Source organism: Thermobia domestica, chromosome 11 (assembly GCF_964235325.1).
Source record: "Thermobia domestica chromosome 11, izTheDome1.hap1.1, whole genome shotgun sequence".
NCBI lineage: Eukaryota > Metazoa > Arthropoda > Insecta > Zygentoma > Lepismatidae > Thermobia > Thermobia domestica.
Window position 1 is genome coordinate 193,526,326 of NC_137464.1, and position 15,213 is coordinate 193,541,538.

The 15,213-nt window shown below is 36.8% G+C and overlaps 1 protein-coding gene across 1 annotated transcript in view; it reads right to left on the reverse strand.

Moving 5' to 3' along the window:
* Positions 1 to 6,691: 6,691 nt before the first annotated feature.
* Positions 6,692 to 15,213, reverse strand: part of LOC145664630 (diphthine methyltransferase) — a 70,136-nt gene continuing 61,614 nt past the window's right edge. Inside the window, exons 2-4 of the mRNA XM_081731464.1 lie at positions 11,426 to 12,038; positions 9,355 to 9,493; positions 6,692 to 7,124 (exon numbers count right to left, since the gene is read on the reverse strand). Of these exons, the coding sequence (XP_081587590.1) occupies positions 6,725 to 7,124; positions 9,355 to 9,493; positions 11,426 to 12,029 (1,143 nt within the window). The 5' untranslated portion in view covers positions 12,030 to 12,038 and the 3' untranslated portion in view covers positions 6,692 to 6,724. The remainder of the gene's footprint in view (positions 7,125 to 9,354; positions 9,494 to 11,425; positions 12,039 to 15,213) is intronic.

Sequence of the window (15,213 nt, forward strand, 5' to 3'; positions counted from 1 at the left end):
CACTGAAATTTCAGGTGTTTTCAAACTAAAATAGCATACAATTTTTCAAGCAGTTTTAAGAAAAGGTTTTCATTTACTGAAAATAAATTTAAGTTCAAAAATTGTTTTAAAATTTGGGCTTTGAGTTATCATTGTATTGGAAGCGGTGGTAATGATTAGAAATAATGTAAGTAAAAGGCTAATAGTCACCGCAATTTGGGCTTTGAATTGTTTTAAATTTTGTTTGATTTTTCTTTAAATTTTAGTTTGGAATTTTAATTGGGAAATTATTGCACTCATTAAAAATTTGAAATATTTAATTTCAAAAATTTTGTTTTAAAAATTTTACAAGTATCAGTCATAAATCTTGCCATATTTCCACAATCCAAATAGCAGGTACGTGTGTACTCCATGATGACTAAATACAAAGTCAAACTACACCAAAAGATAATGTGGCCAGCGGACTATATAAAAGGGAGGCCACCAAGCAGTCAGTTTTTAGTTGCAATGATGAGTGCTCGACAACGTACGATACGTTAGCTGTTACCGTATGAGTTCGAGCTTGGGCATAATGCTGCAGCAGGACCCCAAAACACTCGTCATGCTAAAGGGGAAGGTGGTAGCACAGTAACTCATTGATTCTAAAAATTTCGTGCAGATTGTAAAAATGTTGATCAGCCAGGATCCGGCCGACCCGGTGTACAGATTAGGAGGTAATACGACACGCCATTAAGGAAAATCCATCCACCAGCACACGATGATTGTCAAACTAACTCGGTATGTTCCAGTCCACTGGAATGCATCACCTTCACGACCTCGAGAAAACCATCAGGAGCACAATTGTGTCACATGAGTTGTTCTCAGTTCATGGCCAGAGGAGAGAGGATGTGTGTTGACAACTGCTACAAAATTGCGTGGTGCGCGTTTCCTGAAACGGATTGTCATATGCGACGAAAAGTGGGTGCGTTTCTGAAATCTGAATGGTGCGAAAACAATGGTTGACCAAGGACCAACTTCAAACCGGTCGTGAAACTACCGTTTCGATCATAAAGACATTCTGTATATGGTGGAACTACAAGAGGTAATTCGCTTCAAGTACGTTCCTAATGGTCGTACTATCAGTGTTGACCTTTGTTTCGAACAGTTGGAGCAGACACTACGCCAAAAATATCCTGAAAATGCACCTTGCAGCAACAGAACAAGCAAAATCACACGAAATAAAGTCAGGATCTCGATGGCATCAAACTGATGCTACTGCCGGCATATTTTCTTGACTTTGTACCTTCGGATTACTACCTTTTTCGTTCCATGGCACACTTCCTGAAATCACCATGTTTCCCCAACTACCAGGAGGTGGAAATAGCAGTGACAGCTTCTTTGCTTCTTGACAAAACGTGGTATCGACGTGGAATCGAGGAACTGCCAGGAATGGGGTTGCAGAGTCCAACACGAGATGGTATACTTTTAATAACCTGCTTTCATCGTACTATAATAAATACAGGGTTTACTACTGGTCAGGGGAATCAAGGATGTCAGGAAAATTTTATAAAATATATTTTGTCTTAACATTAATTGAAGACCAATTGCAGCTTAGCCAACCATTAATGATCACAGTATGGAACGTTGCTCAGATTTTTATGGGTGGTAAGTGGAATATACGTATGAGCAATTGATTATTATTTGTCTCTATATACGTATGAGCAATTGATTATTATTTGTCTCTATAGAATAAATGTTCACATATATAAATATTAACCGTTATTTATTCCTTTATATGTCAACGTCATCCGATACTTGTCATGAAAGTCAGGGAATTTCCTGCCAAAGTTCAGGGAGAAGTCGGGGAAATAGATTTCTCCTGATCAATATGAATCCTGAAATAGGCATGTTGTGCATCAGGATATTGTAAGACTTATGACACCCATGTAGTTCGAAAATTGAAAACACCTCCCGAAATTTAAGTGTTGCATCAAGATACCCATGCCTTCTTCAAGAGAAGAAACCCATATAGTCATCCATATGATACGTTGCAATTAAACCTGATCTTAGTGATACTTGGGGTACACCATTCAAAATTCCCGCTAATTCAAATTATCCGCCAAATATCAAATGTTGCTCACATATACTTTTGGCTTTTTTTTTTACCCATGAAAGGATACGAAGTGAACTATCCATATTTACAGAGAAATATTTACGTCGGAAAGAACAATTGGAATTTCTATTTTTGACGATTCCAAAATTTAAAAGATAGTCTAATGTATCCCTCCAGAAATTTGAGAGTATATCATAATAACTGTATATTATTTAAAAGAATGAGTCCGTAAATGCATCCACGTAAGCATAGGTTGTAATAAAGCCTCATCAAATAGGATAAATTAGGTCAATAACCGTCAAAAACCTACTGATCGATATTTTTTGCAATCTTTTGTCCATAGAAGGAAACAAGCAGGACCAATCAAATTTACAGAAGTATATATTCGAATCCTACAGAATATTTACCAAATTTTATTTTTTGATAATTCCCGATTTTATGGGGTGGTCTAATGTATCTCTCCCGAAATTGAGCAATAACATACCCATGTCTGATAAAAGAAAATGAACTCTACTAAACCATATAATGTGATAAACCATCAAATAGAATAAAATAGGTCATAAACCTCCGAAATTTTAATTGTTGGTAATTTTTTATCCATAGAAGCGAACTAGATACACCACCCAAACTTCAGGTCATTCCACAAGTAATGTGAGGAATCTCCATCAGACTTCACAAACTGCCACCTGAAACCGGTTGTTGAATCTCCCGTTGAAAGAAGTCACCGGTTTCGGAAGCAGGGAACGTTCACACAGCTTCGCTGCTGAACTCTAACCAGGTTGTTCCACTTATCCCTTGGCTTGTGTGTTAATCTAATCACTCTCCAATTGAACGCGTCTAGTCCATAATCGCATAACGCATTGCACACCTGATACGGTGCTCCCCGTCAACTACAGTCCATGTATTTTGGCAACGTGTCGCAGTCTCATAGCCCAGAAGGACATCCAACGTCTCACTCTCTCTATGCCTCGTCTTATCCCACATATTGTAGACATCCATATAGACCCAGACACTATTCACCTCTGAACTTTCTGCTAGGCTCTTGCGCCGCTGTCGCACAGAGCGTTAAGTGTAATTATTTCACATTGCTTTCTCAAGTTATTAGTCTGCCACATTTGCTGCTGCTACCTCTTATCCTTGGTGTTGCATTTCTAATGCTTAGCAGTGCGCATGATCTATTTGACACAATACACAGATTATCACGTGTATTTCGCATCTTCATTGATAATGTAAAAGTTTTCTACATGATTCTCCTCCAAACGATCGGTCAGTCTTTCATATCGTGATGGTATCAAATATTGTCAACAGAAGACAAATCCTGTGAGTATGTGAATGTAGTGTTGGTTTTTCTTGACTAAAAGTACTGATAAATTAATTTTGCTGAATGAATTTGGACATCACGAGTGGCAAGAAAGGACTAACAAACGCATCGAATGCGTTCAGTAAAATTACTTCGAAAATGTCCGATAGATGTGAATTTAACGTCTTCTTCAGCAGTGAGGCTATAGGAGACGTGGACGTACAGCTTCACGTGGAGTCGAACCCGGGTCTCCAGTCTAAAACGTTCGAAGTAGATAAATCAGCTTTGCAACAAAATTTTATTGAGAAAGAGCAAAGATTGGAAAAAAAAAAAGATTGTTCTTTTTGGGCTTCTCTCTCTAATATTTAAATTTTGATGCATGATGAGAAATACAGGTTTCATTTTTTTTTCTTTACGACTATACATTCGTCGACGAGAGCTTCGTAACTCAACTGTCTAGATAGATGGCGCTAGTGGGAACGCGGTAAACAATCTTAGTTTTCTTCTTTTCTAAATCTAATCAACTTGCAAACTGATTATCTCAATGACAACAGTAGTCTCATCCAATATGAAAGTAATAACAGAAGACAAACAGCAGAAGAGTCGAGAACTTAACATTTAATTCTGTAGGTAGTGCTCCAAATACAATTTCGTTCATTGGAACAAATTTTAAAAGTCACTACAGGTAAATGTGGCAAAATTTAGTTATTGCATTTTAAAACCTTTTTGTTCGACAAACAAGGCAATTTTAAAATACCTAGTCTTACCATAAGTACTGTGCCATCTTTTGAGGGTGGCTGTAGGCTGTACTTGCGCTCGTACAAGCGAGCGATGTCAAGAGTGGTATCGTGAAGCGTGATTCATTGCTGGATGAGCTGAAGAAGTGTAAAGGTGTCAGTTGTAAGTGTTCAAGATGGAATAGGGTAAGTATGAAAATAATATGGCTGTGATAGCGTTGCACAAGGTGGGCAAATCACCAGGGGAGATTTTCAAAACCTTCCAAAAGCTGCAAATTAGTAAAAAATTCGTTACTACACTATCCAGCGCTTTCTTAAGACTGGAACTTTGAAAGAATACCCACGGCAAGGAAGACCACGCACAGTATAAAAGCAGTGTCGGTGTGTGTCCTACAAAACTCTGTTAGGAAACAGTCAGTTATGGCTCGTGAGCTAAAGATATCGAAAAAGTCTATGTCTCGCACCTTAAGCAGTGACCTGGACCCCATGCTTACAAACAGCGCAAAGGACACCTCTTTATGACTCCTGGGTTCGAGTATGACTGTTCGGGAACATCTATAACGGTATTGGTTCGTGTCCTGTGGATCCGTATGAGGGCTTAGGCGTTTATGATAATCCGGGATTCGATCCTCTTTGGGAAGACACTTTATGACACATCTATGAGTATCCTGTGTTCGACCCTCTGTGTCCTGGACGTCTCCTTTAGACTTTAATAGTGATTCGGAGATTTTACCAAAGCTGATCATATAACCACTGGACGGTACGGTTCAGAGTTCGGGTCAGAACATTCTGGGAAATCGACATAAAGACTGATTCTAATCGTATTCCTAATGCCGATACAATTTAATACTGCAAAAATTATTGTTATATAGGCATTAATAAAACAAATTTAAATCATAATAATTATTTTGGTAAAGGATATGCAGACTTTTACGTTTTTGTGTAATTAACAACACTGAAACTACACAAACACACATTAAATTATATTTTGGCACTTTGATTTAAATAATTAGATATAATAATGCAATTTTACACTCGGCCTAATTTTCTTTACGATCGCGGAAGACGCGGGTTATCGGTTGAACTTCACTGTCACTTTACGATTGCTTCACTTTTGTCAGCTCCTTGGATACTTTGGGAGAGGAAGGGAAGGTTTCCTGGCAAGTCCATGAAGCGTGGCAGTTGCTTGTAGAAATCCTCGTTTACGACATTCCATTTGATGTGATGTCAAATTTGTTCCTTTTGGGCTGGATCAGCTGAGTCTTCTCCATTGCTGTTAGTTCCTTCAAAGTATGAAAACTTTACAGATAAGACTTCGCGAGCAAACCTTTTAAAACTTTTCTTTTTGAGGCAACATTTTCATTATCATAGTATATTGGTTACTAATGTAGTGTAACGCACTGTATACGTAGTATTTGTTACTATATTCATTGCACAAACGACAATAATTAATTTCTCTCAAAGCGTAGCAAAGTGTGCGTACTGTTTATCATGTTCAGGTTTTAGTCAGATTGAAAACTATAGGTTACTGAGGTTTAAACGTAAATTGCCTTGTTTTGTTATTAGTTTGCCCGTCCATAGCTAAACTGACTGGCTTCCTCCCCCCCCCCATCTCCCCGTGCTTCTACCAAGCAGAGGGGTTCGCAATCTAACCTGTTGATGTCAGAGCTAAAAATAACTATGACAAGCTATAGGCAGGAATTTTTGGAGACGAAGTTTGCTTTCTACGCTAGATTCTAGCACTTTATTTGGAGAAGCGAGAGGGTCCACCGAGACTTCCGTCGCAGACGCGACGCACACACACATATATATGCATATTCGTCTGTTTGCTGAGAGAAAAAATCTTAGAAGTGCTTTTATACGAGGTTCACTTAAAAAGTTAAAATTTTCTTAAATAACATTCGATGAGTTGGACTATATGGTTACATCCTGACGTATAAACTGAAGCGCCAGAGACTCCTAAAAGCAAAGCGCTTACCTAAGCGTTACGCAGCAAACGGGCACCGTCGAATCCTTTTCACTGATGAAATGATTTTCAGTGTTGAGAAGACTTTCAGTGACCAAAATGACAGGATATGCGCCACATCCTGTAGAGAAGCTGGTGAAAAGGTCTCAAGGATCCAGAGAGGACAGCATCCTGCCTCAGTCATGATGTGGTGGGATGTGAGCTACGAGGGCACGACTTCATTTCCACTTCAGATTGGCCTTCTATAACCCAGATGTAAACCCTTTGAAGTACAAATTGTGCTCCAAGCTTCAGGAGATGACTTGCAAGAAGAGACAACCCAATATTGAAAGTTTAAAGCGATCTCTTCGAAAGGTAACTGCAGGTTTTCTAGTTGATGTGTTCCAGTTCTAACCTAACCAAAGATCTATGGACTATGTGCATACTAATGGTAGCCATTTTGAATAATTATTTGTGGTTTTGCTTCATAATGCATCCATGTAACTCGTGTTATTAGGAGATTTGTATCTCTAACCATTTTATGTCAATGTATTTTATAACTTCAGGATAGTATTTATGGTAAGACTAGATAGTTTATTTAAAAAAAAAACAATTTTTCTGTTGGCTGTTTAAAAAGTTTAAAAACTATATAATTTGTATGAACTGATTTATTAATTGCAACCATCTTTTGCATATTTATATTCCCAATTCCATACATTCAACTTACAATCATAGAACGAACATGTTGCAATGGTATGTACCACAGTCTCAGTATCTTCGCTTGTCTCATGTGAAAGCGATCCTATATTCAATGGATTCTTTTCGTGACACCAATCTGCTCCGTAACATATACTATCATGTTCATTATATGTGGCCACAATTGGTTGTTCTCCATCACTTTGAATTTTATCACAACTAATTATTTTATAACCACCATACATGCAAGCTGCTAACAAGCGGTCGAAATCTACAGGATCCCACTTCAGCCTCCAGATTCCTCCTCCAACATCGGTTGTAGTTAGGGAGTTTTTCCACCTTCTGGTGTCCCACAGTAATAATTTTTCATCATAACTGAAGAGAAAAGTATACATTTTAAAGTAAATGTCAAATGAAGGTAATTTCACAAAGAAGTTACCGGTATTTCTTACAGTAACATGATTATACGTATGAACTCTGTTCAGGCTCGGTATTTCTTATAGTAACATGATTATACGTACGACCTCTGTTCAGGCTAGATGATTAGTATTATTACCTTTTGTGAGGCAGAAAATAGAAAATAGTTCGAATACCACAGTAAATTGCAGGTATGGATTTGGTGCTGAAAATCAATATTAATATTATACACTGGTAGAAATCGATTTGAGCACATCCAACAGGAATTCGAGGATCTGGGACCACAGAAAGGGAATTGGAGATGGTACTAATCCCAATATGGCACCGATGGACGTTCCGAAACATGTTATATAAGGTGTTAAAAAACACACTTCACTTTAACAGCACGTGTTAAATCCCGATCACCCGGTCGTACGAATGTTAAATGTCTGTCTAGGGTACGGTATCCCAAGCTCGTAGACTTTGGCGAATATCTTTACTAAGGCAGGCTAGCAGTCAGACACTGTCTTACCATACCCCATACGCACTTCATAAGACTTAAGTCTGGAAACCTATCGAGAGTAAGAAGGCATATACCAAGTACTGGACGCTGGGTTGCTTTGGCAGTACGAGATACGTTAAATACTGCCGGATGGAGTCCTGTAAAAAGTTCAGATAAGATCGGAGGACAGGATTGACGATGTCATGAATACATGACGCAGTAGTCACATGTATCTGAATGCAGACCAAAGGTGAGGGAGATATGTAGCTTATTGCCTCCACACCAGAATACCAGTGTCCATCCTCTATGAGCAAGTGTGAATACACGCTGCAAGTTCCCGTTTACAACGGTCTACGGGCCGCAATATATCTGAGACAACAACCTGTCTCATCGCTTAATACTAGCGTCCTGCTTTCGCATCTCCATTGCGTTTTTTTCTGACACCATCAAAGGGATTTTTGGCGATAATCAGATCGTGGAGAGAGACGCGGGAAGGTAAACCTGCTTTTAGCCATCAATTGTTTAGGGTTTGTGTTAGATAGTGGATTTTTTAAAGAGCTAAGAGTTATTTAACTTCTAAATTAACTTTCTAAGCTGCTAGTAATTCCTAATTGAGGTCTAAACAGCTTCCAGACTGCTCAACCTTTTAATGTATCTATATCTCTGGGTACATTAACATACGCTATTACAACCACTAAGGTTCAGAGATAACTGCCACATTTATATGTCCGTATTCTACCTAAAGAGAACTCCAACTAATACTCAGAACTAAACAATATACTCAGCCACTTTTGAATAATCAACATCAGCCACTTACGGCTCCAATCAAACATATTAACTTTAGCCACTTTTGGTTCATATCCAACCTACGAACAATTATCCATTATTTTTATTCTACAGTAACGGTTTTCTTTTGTTACTACAATTTCTTAACGCCTTGTCCGATACTTTTAAACAATGTCCAAGCATACTCACTAAACCCTAACAGTTTGCACACTCACAAGTACACAATATATATACACAATTCGTAACAGAGTATGGACATATGGTATTTGATCCAAGAAATTATGGTTACAATGATATATGAAAATCCTTAACAATGCTCATCAGTCGAGCCACTATTTCTACACATTTTTCAAAATATTTCTTAAACCACAGAATAATATTAAATAATTAATTATTACTTATTAAACTCTAGTCAAATGGTATATGAAATGGTTCGTCATTGCTACAAAATACGTCTTCAAATAAATGACATCGAGGCTTCAATGATGAACTGAAGAGAAAATTAAAAAATAATTTATGAAAAACTCAAAAACTGATATATTTACTCCAGAATTTTGTATTTACTAGAAAATTATATTTATATTTTTAAATCCTTGTCCCTTACATTACCCAAATTTTTCTTCATTTATTATTCCTTCGCTCTCCTGAGCTCTTAATCGACCCATACACCCTATTAGTTTTACCTTCCTCCACCAAACTTACATTACTTTAATTCTGGTAACAGTATAATGGAACTTTCTATTCCAACATGGCATCCACCCAGAACGCTTCACAGCTAATTCTCTGTTCTTTAATTTTTCTTTTTTCTCCATTCCTCTTCCGCTCCCTATCTGATGAAGAACTTAGCGAAAGGGCTTATGGTATACCTTTTCCAATGTGCATGATTAGGATTATACCGTATACGAGAAAGAAAAGACTTACCTTCCAGAAGCCAATAAATGTTCCTTTTTAGCATTAGAGTGAAAGCTTGTGACCCCAGCACTATGCGCTCTGCTTGTAATTCGTGAAGTAACATTGTTTTCTCTTACATCAAATATTCGTAATTTGCAGTCATCGCCACCTACGTGGTGAATAATAATGGTAACAGAACAGTGTTGCAAGTTAAGTGAAATCACAATTAAAACGTGTATATAAATAGAAAACAAACATGTGAGTTTCGTTTCACAATTGTACCGTGTTATGCAAAAGTGAACTAAGCGCCAAATTTTGAAAATCCACGTAAATGCGACGATTGGTTCCTGATAAGCATTAAAACGTTTTGCACAATCGAAAAGAGAGGAAAATGAACACCTTTCCAAGAAAAGAAACATAATTTCACTTTTGATTACGGCTACACTAATGCTGGACATCAACCTTTAAACGTAATTTTCTCAAAAGTATGAAAGTGGCGCTTAGTTCGCTTTCGCAGGACACGGTACAATTGTGAAACTACTATAGATTGCCAAATTATGCGAATTCAACATTACTGAAACATATCTATAACTCCCGGATGCAATAGATGATAATGATAGGTGAAACTTACCAAGTAGCAAACTTATCTTATAACCACTCCTGGTCTTAGTAGAGACATAAGGAGAAGATGGAATCTTTTCTTAAGATGCTGAATCGATTTTCAAAAAAACGTTTGAGTCTCTGTATTTCCACTTTTGTTCTACAGTACGCTGAACCCTGAAACCTGATCAACGCTAAAACCAGAAATAGTTGATTTCTATAACTTCCGGTTTAAATAAGTCAATGAAGGAGACGGAACCTATTCTTGGGACGCTAAATCAATATCGAGAAAGCACTTTTACCCGTTTTGCTCTTTGAAAATTAATATTAAAACCCGGAAATGCTAGGAAATTCCTACCACTTCCGCTTTTAGTAGAATGTTTTTGGAGGAGATTGGACCTATTCTTGGGACGTTAAATCAATTAAAAAACGCTTCTCGGTATCTATTACGGTTTTTGTTGTATGAAGTTTAATATTGAAACCGGAAGTACTATAAGACTTCTACCACTTCTAGCTTTAATTGTGTGTTAGCGATGGAAATGGTTATTTTCTTGAGATCCTGAATCGATCCCAAAGATCTGCTTATTGCTATCTATTACCGTTTTGTTGTATGGCGATCAACGTTGAAACCAGAAGTAGTACTAACTTACCACTTCCGGTGTTAATAGAGAAATGCAGGTTTCAGTACCATTTGAGAAAATACAATTTTATGTTGGGTTACCAACACTATTAATCTTATGGTATCGTAGAATATCCCAATCTATGTCCCCTTGCGTTTTTTGTTCATTGATTTAAATGTTACAAGGGCGTGTCAAAATAAGTGCTCCAATATATGTTAACATTCAATCTACCCATGTAAACATATACTATGTTTTGATTGACACATTCTACCTGGAATTCCTTTGTTCTAATCGTCTATATGTATGCTATTTGTGCAAGACAAAGGAAGAGAAATTCTATGATACCTTATGGTAGCTTTTGTAAGGTACGTAAGGCGGAGGGAACATTTCTTCCAATGAATGTGCTAATTAGAAGATTGTGTAACTTGTTATTTGATACGGGTTGTAGAATACACTTGTTTAATTATTGTGAGGGTAATTACCTGAATCTATTTTCATAATGTTTACGGTGGCCAATTTCAATCTTAATGTATCGTATCTACAGGTAAGGAATTCCGTAATAATGTCATTTCTAAAATTCAGAAGCATTCCGTGCGTATCAGGTGTAGACAACGAAAGCAATCTGTCTCCTTAGCCTTTTTTACTACTACTGGCATTATGAATGTAATACTTGTTAATCTTGTTAAACCTACGTTAATTTACGGTAACACGTTATACTAAACAAAAACTTCAATATTCATGTGTACAATAGCATAAAAAAATCAAGAATGAGACATTGGATTTTTTTTAGATAAAACTTAATAGAACTAGAACCAATGTTTCAGAATGAATTATTAAAAGGTATGGAATTTTATATATACACATTTCTTATAATATCCTACCTGAATATATAGTTGAAGTATTCCAATAATCGAATGCTACTATCCATGCTTCGTAATCATGGGCTTTCCAATGACACAAAATATTGATGGCATTATCTCCGATTTCAAGAAGTGTAATTTCTCCCTTTGAATCACTAACCACGATATTGGGGCTATCACAGGAGTATTTTCCCGTTGACCAATCCAGCGATAGACATAATGTTTTCTCATCATCTTTTGCAAGTTTAATTTCAGTAAGTAACTCCAACTGTGGGTGATCAACACCAGAGTGACTTCTGAATGTGTACACAAGCAAATAACCCTGCGAAGTGACTACTCCTAGAAGTATTTTATTTCTTACAAATACGTGACACCATTTGCAATCCAATATGCCTGCCATATCAATTTCTTGCAATAATGAAAGTTCTTCATTGCTGAACTTGAACAAATATAAACGTCCTATCCTAGTGTCTGAATTTCTTTTTTCTTCACTTTCATTTTCCTTCAGCTGATAAGTCCCACATACGAATAGATTTTGGAATGGTTCTATTGCGCACCATTCAACTGAATCTGCACTATATTCAGTCTTCCAAACATGTAAAGTTTGGATTTTGGTTGCATTCATTCTTGACTTCTGAAAATAAAGTAATACTCATTTTTAAAAAATAACAAAGAGCATCAGTCATATAACTTTAGTTTTGATTCTTAATGTCTATGTATGCGATTCTATAATTTATAATGCCTTGAAGTGGCTGAAATACATAAAACACTTACCGCACTGGGTTCTCCACTTAACCAAGAATACTGATTCATCCTCAAGACAGCACTAAACTACTCTTTGAGGGGCACAGTGGTAGAGCTCTTACCTCTGGTGCGTTAGGTCTCTGGTTCCCTGAAAGGACTTGGCAGTCATCGTTTCACACCAGAATACAATGGACTTATGATATTACCATCACAGAAAGCTTCTATGCCTGCATGCTTAATGCTTAGTGGAAGACAGTACTATGCGTAGGTTTCAGATAGTGTCCGCCAACTAGAGGTCTGCACGGGCTCGGGCCGAGTCCGCGGGCTTAAGCCCGACTCGAGCCTACAAAGCATATATCACTCCGGGCCCGGGCCGGGCTTGGGCCGTGAATTTTTAAATATAATATACTGTACAACGATACATCACCGTTCTTTCTGGAGAACTTTTAAAGCATAACTGCAAAATTAAACCGCTAAATGCTGTAAATAAAAATACAATTTTGCGTTAATTATTAAGTTTCTGTAATTCGGGTTCATTTGATTATCACACGAGCTCGGGCCGGGCTCGAGCTTAATTGCTAAAACATATTTCGGATTCGGGTCGGGCCTACATTATAAATTCAAGGACCGGGCTAAAAATTCCGGCCTGTGCATACCTCTACCGCCAACGTACAAACGTCCTGTTGTGGGAAACAATGTGAATAGTGATTAATCGACCACATGACGTGTTTCCATTGCTCGGCAATTCACATCCAGTGGTCTTTACAACGCTGATGTGTCGTTTAGTAACATTGACTAGTGTCACCAGGGCCTTGGATACGGTGTGATGTGTGTTTCTGTTTTATGGAGTTTCCTGCGCACTGTTTGCGGTGAAATTTGGTTTCTCGGTAATAACTCACTCACTCGGTAGTAATTTTAGTGGCAGTTTTCTTCTTATTTCTTGCCACTATTCCTTATAGTGCTTTTTGTCTCTGTCAGAGAGTGTCGTCTCTGGATTACTGTTATGTTTAGCAGACGCGGTTTTCCCACTAACTGTGTATGCTCGCATGACATTAAACAGTGATTTTTGATACCTTCACAATGCTTATCACTTTCGTCACAGATGCTCCCATTAACTGCGCACCAAGAATCTGCCCTCGTTGAGAGTCTAAAAGGTTTGCCATTTGGACACACCACAACACTCACGGATGAATTGAATATTGGTGACAGCTGAGCAAAATACACATCAAACATGGGCAGCAAAATATGATCGCCAACCCCAACACGTGTTACATAATAACACACAAAACTTGTATGTGACTTCTGACTTCTGTTCACTTCATTCTGTACAACTCCTGTATAGGCTACATTTCGTTTTTGATTATTCTTAATACGATTTCTATTTTTAAAATCTGGGACACTCATAAAATTTTGGAACATTCAGATCAATTATTCAGCTTTAACTTATTAACTGAACCTGCAAGACAATTCATATTAAATAAAATTATTCAGCCTTGTCGAAATATAAATGCAATATTAAGTAATTATTACGTACATCATCAGCAGTCTACTTAAACTTGGTAAATCATTATTTTTAAATACATTATATAAATATATGAAAATCAAATTTATGTACAATATGACTGTCTATGGAATAGTTGCAACCTTTATATAATACTAAATGCTATTCATTATTTATTTCCTTCACTATTCATTAATTATTTATCTTTATTTTTAAAATTAATTTCTCCTCTGTTGTGTATTAATACACAAGATAAAAGCACTCTAAACAAAGTTATCTCCTTAAGATATTCGTAAATAATTTCATATAGAGGTAAGAGCAAATAAGTTGACAAATTACATACTAATCATATATAGAAACATATTTTTTTATTCTATTTTAACGTCCCACGGTTCAGGATGGACAATTTATCTTGATCATCCGCGATAACGGAGAACCCGAAAGAGGGAGAAAAGTGAAACTTCGCACGAAGCAACTATAAGGAGGGGACATTGTTTTACGTATTAAGCAACACCACCCAGTGAACAGTGTTGCCATCCCAACATAAAGTTATATTTTTTCAAATGGCACTACATCAGATCATTACATATTTCAAATTAAGATGTCAAATAAAACCATAAAATACCATATTTATTATTCAGTGTTGCAAACTAAGGATGTTATAGTATCACAAAAATACAAAGTGTAGAAGCCTCTATCACATAATATACAGCACAACGGTGATGGACAGAATAATGCACATCGAAAGTACCTTAGCGTTGGATACCATGGCCATGGCATGACTTGTTTTGAATGAATAGGAACGAAGTTACCAGAGCTTGAAAATTGAACTTTTTTGAAAGGCTTTATTTCGAAAAAAAAAATGCTTAGATAAGTATCACATCTAGTTATTTGTATTGTTTTCAATGGACGTACTCATTATTTTTCCGTTTACAGCACTTCGATATCTCAAGCGTTCCGGAGATATAATACAGTGATAAAGTTCGTAACACTGCTGAAAAGGCGTATTTGTGGAAAATATTTAAAATGATTGTTGTTCACCTTCTCTTTTATAGGATTACATCAATAGCTTTTAGTAGCTGTAATTACAACAAGTTCTCGCAATTACATGATTTAAGCAGTGTTTCAAACTTAGGTAATGTTTATCATATCTCCAGAACGGTTTGAACATTTTTTTCGAAATAAAGCCTTTCAAAAAATTCAAATTTTCAAGCGCTGGTAATTTCGTTCCTATTCATTCGAAACAAGTCATACCATGGCATCCAACGCTAAGGTACTTTCGATGTGCATTATTCTGACCATCTCCTTTGTGTTGTATATGTGATAGAGGCTTCTAAACTTTGGACGTTTGTGATACTATAACATCCTTAGTTTGCAATACTGAATGATAAATGTAGTATTTTATGGTTTTATTTGACATCTTGATTTGAAATATGTAATAATCTGACGTAGTGCCGTTTAAAAAAAACATATAATTTTATATTGGGATGGCAACACTGTTCACTGGGTGGTGTTGCTTAATACGTAAAACGATGTCCCCTTCCTTATAGTTCCTTCATGCAAA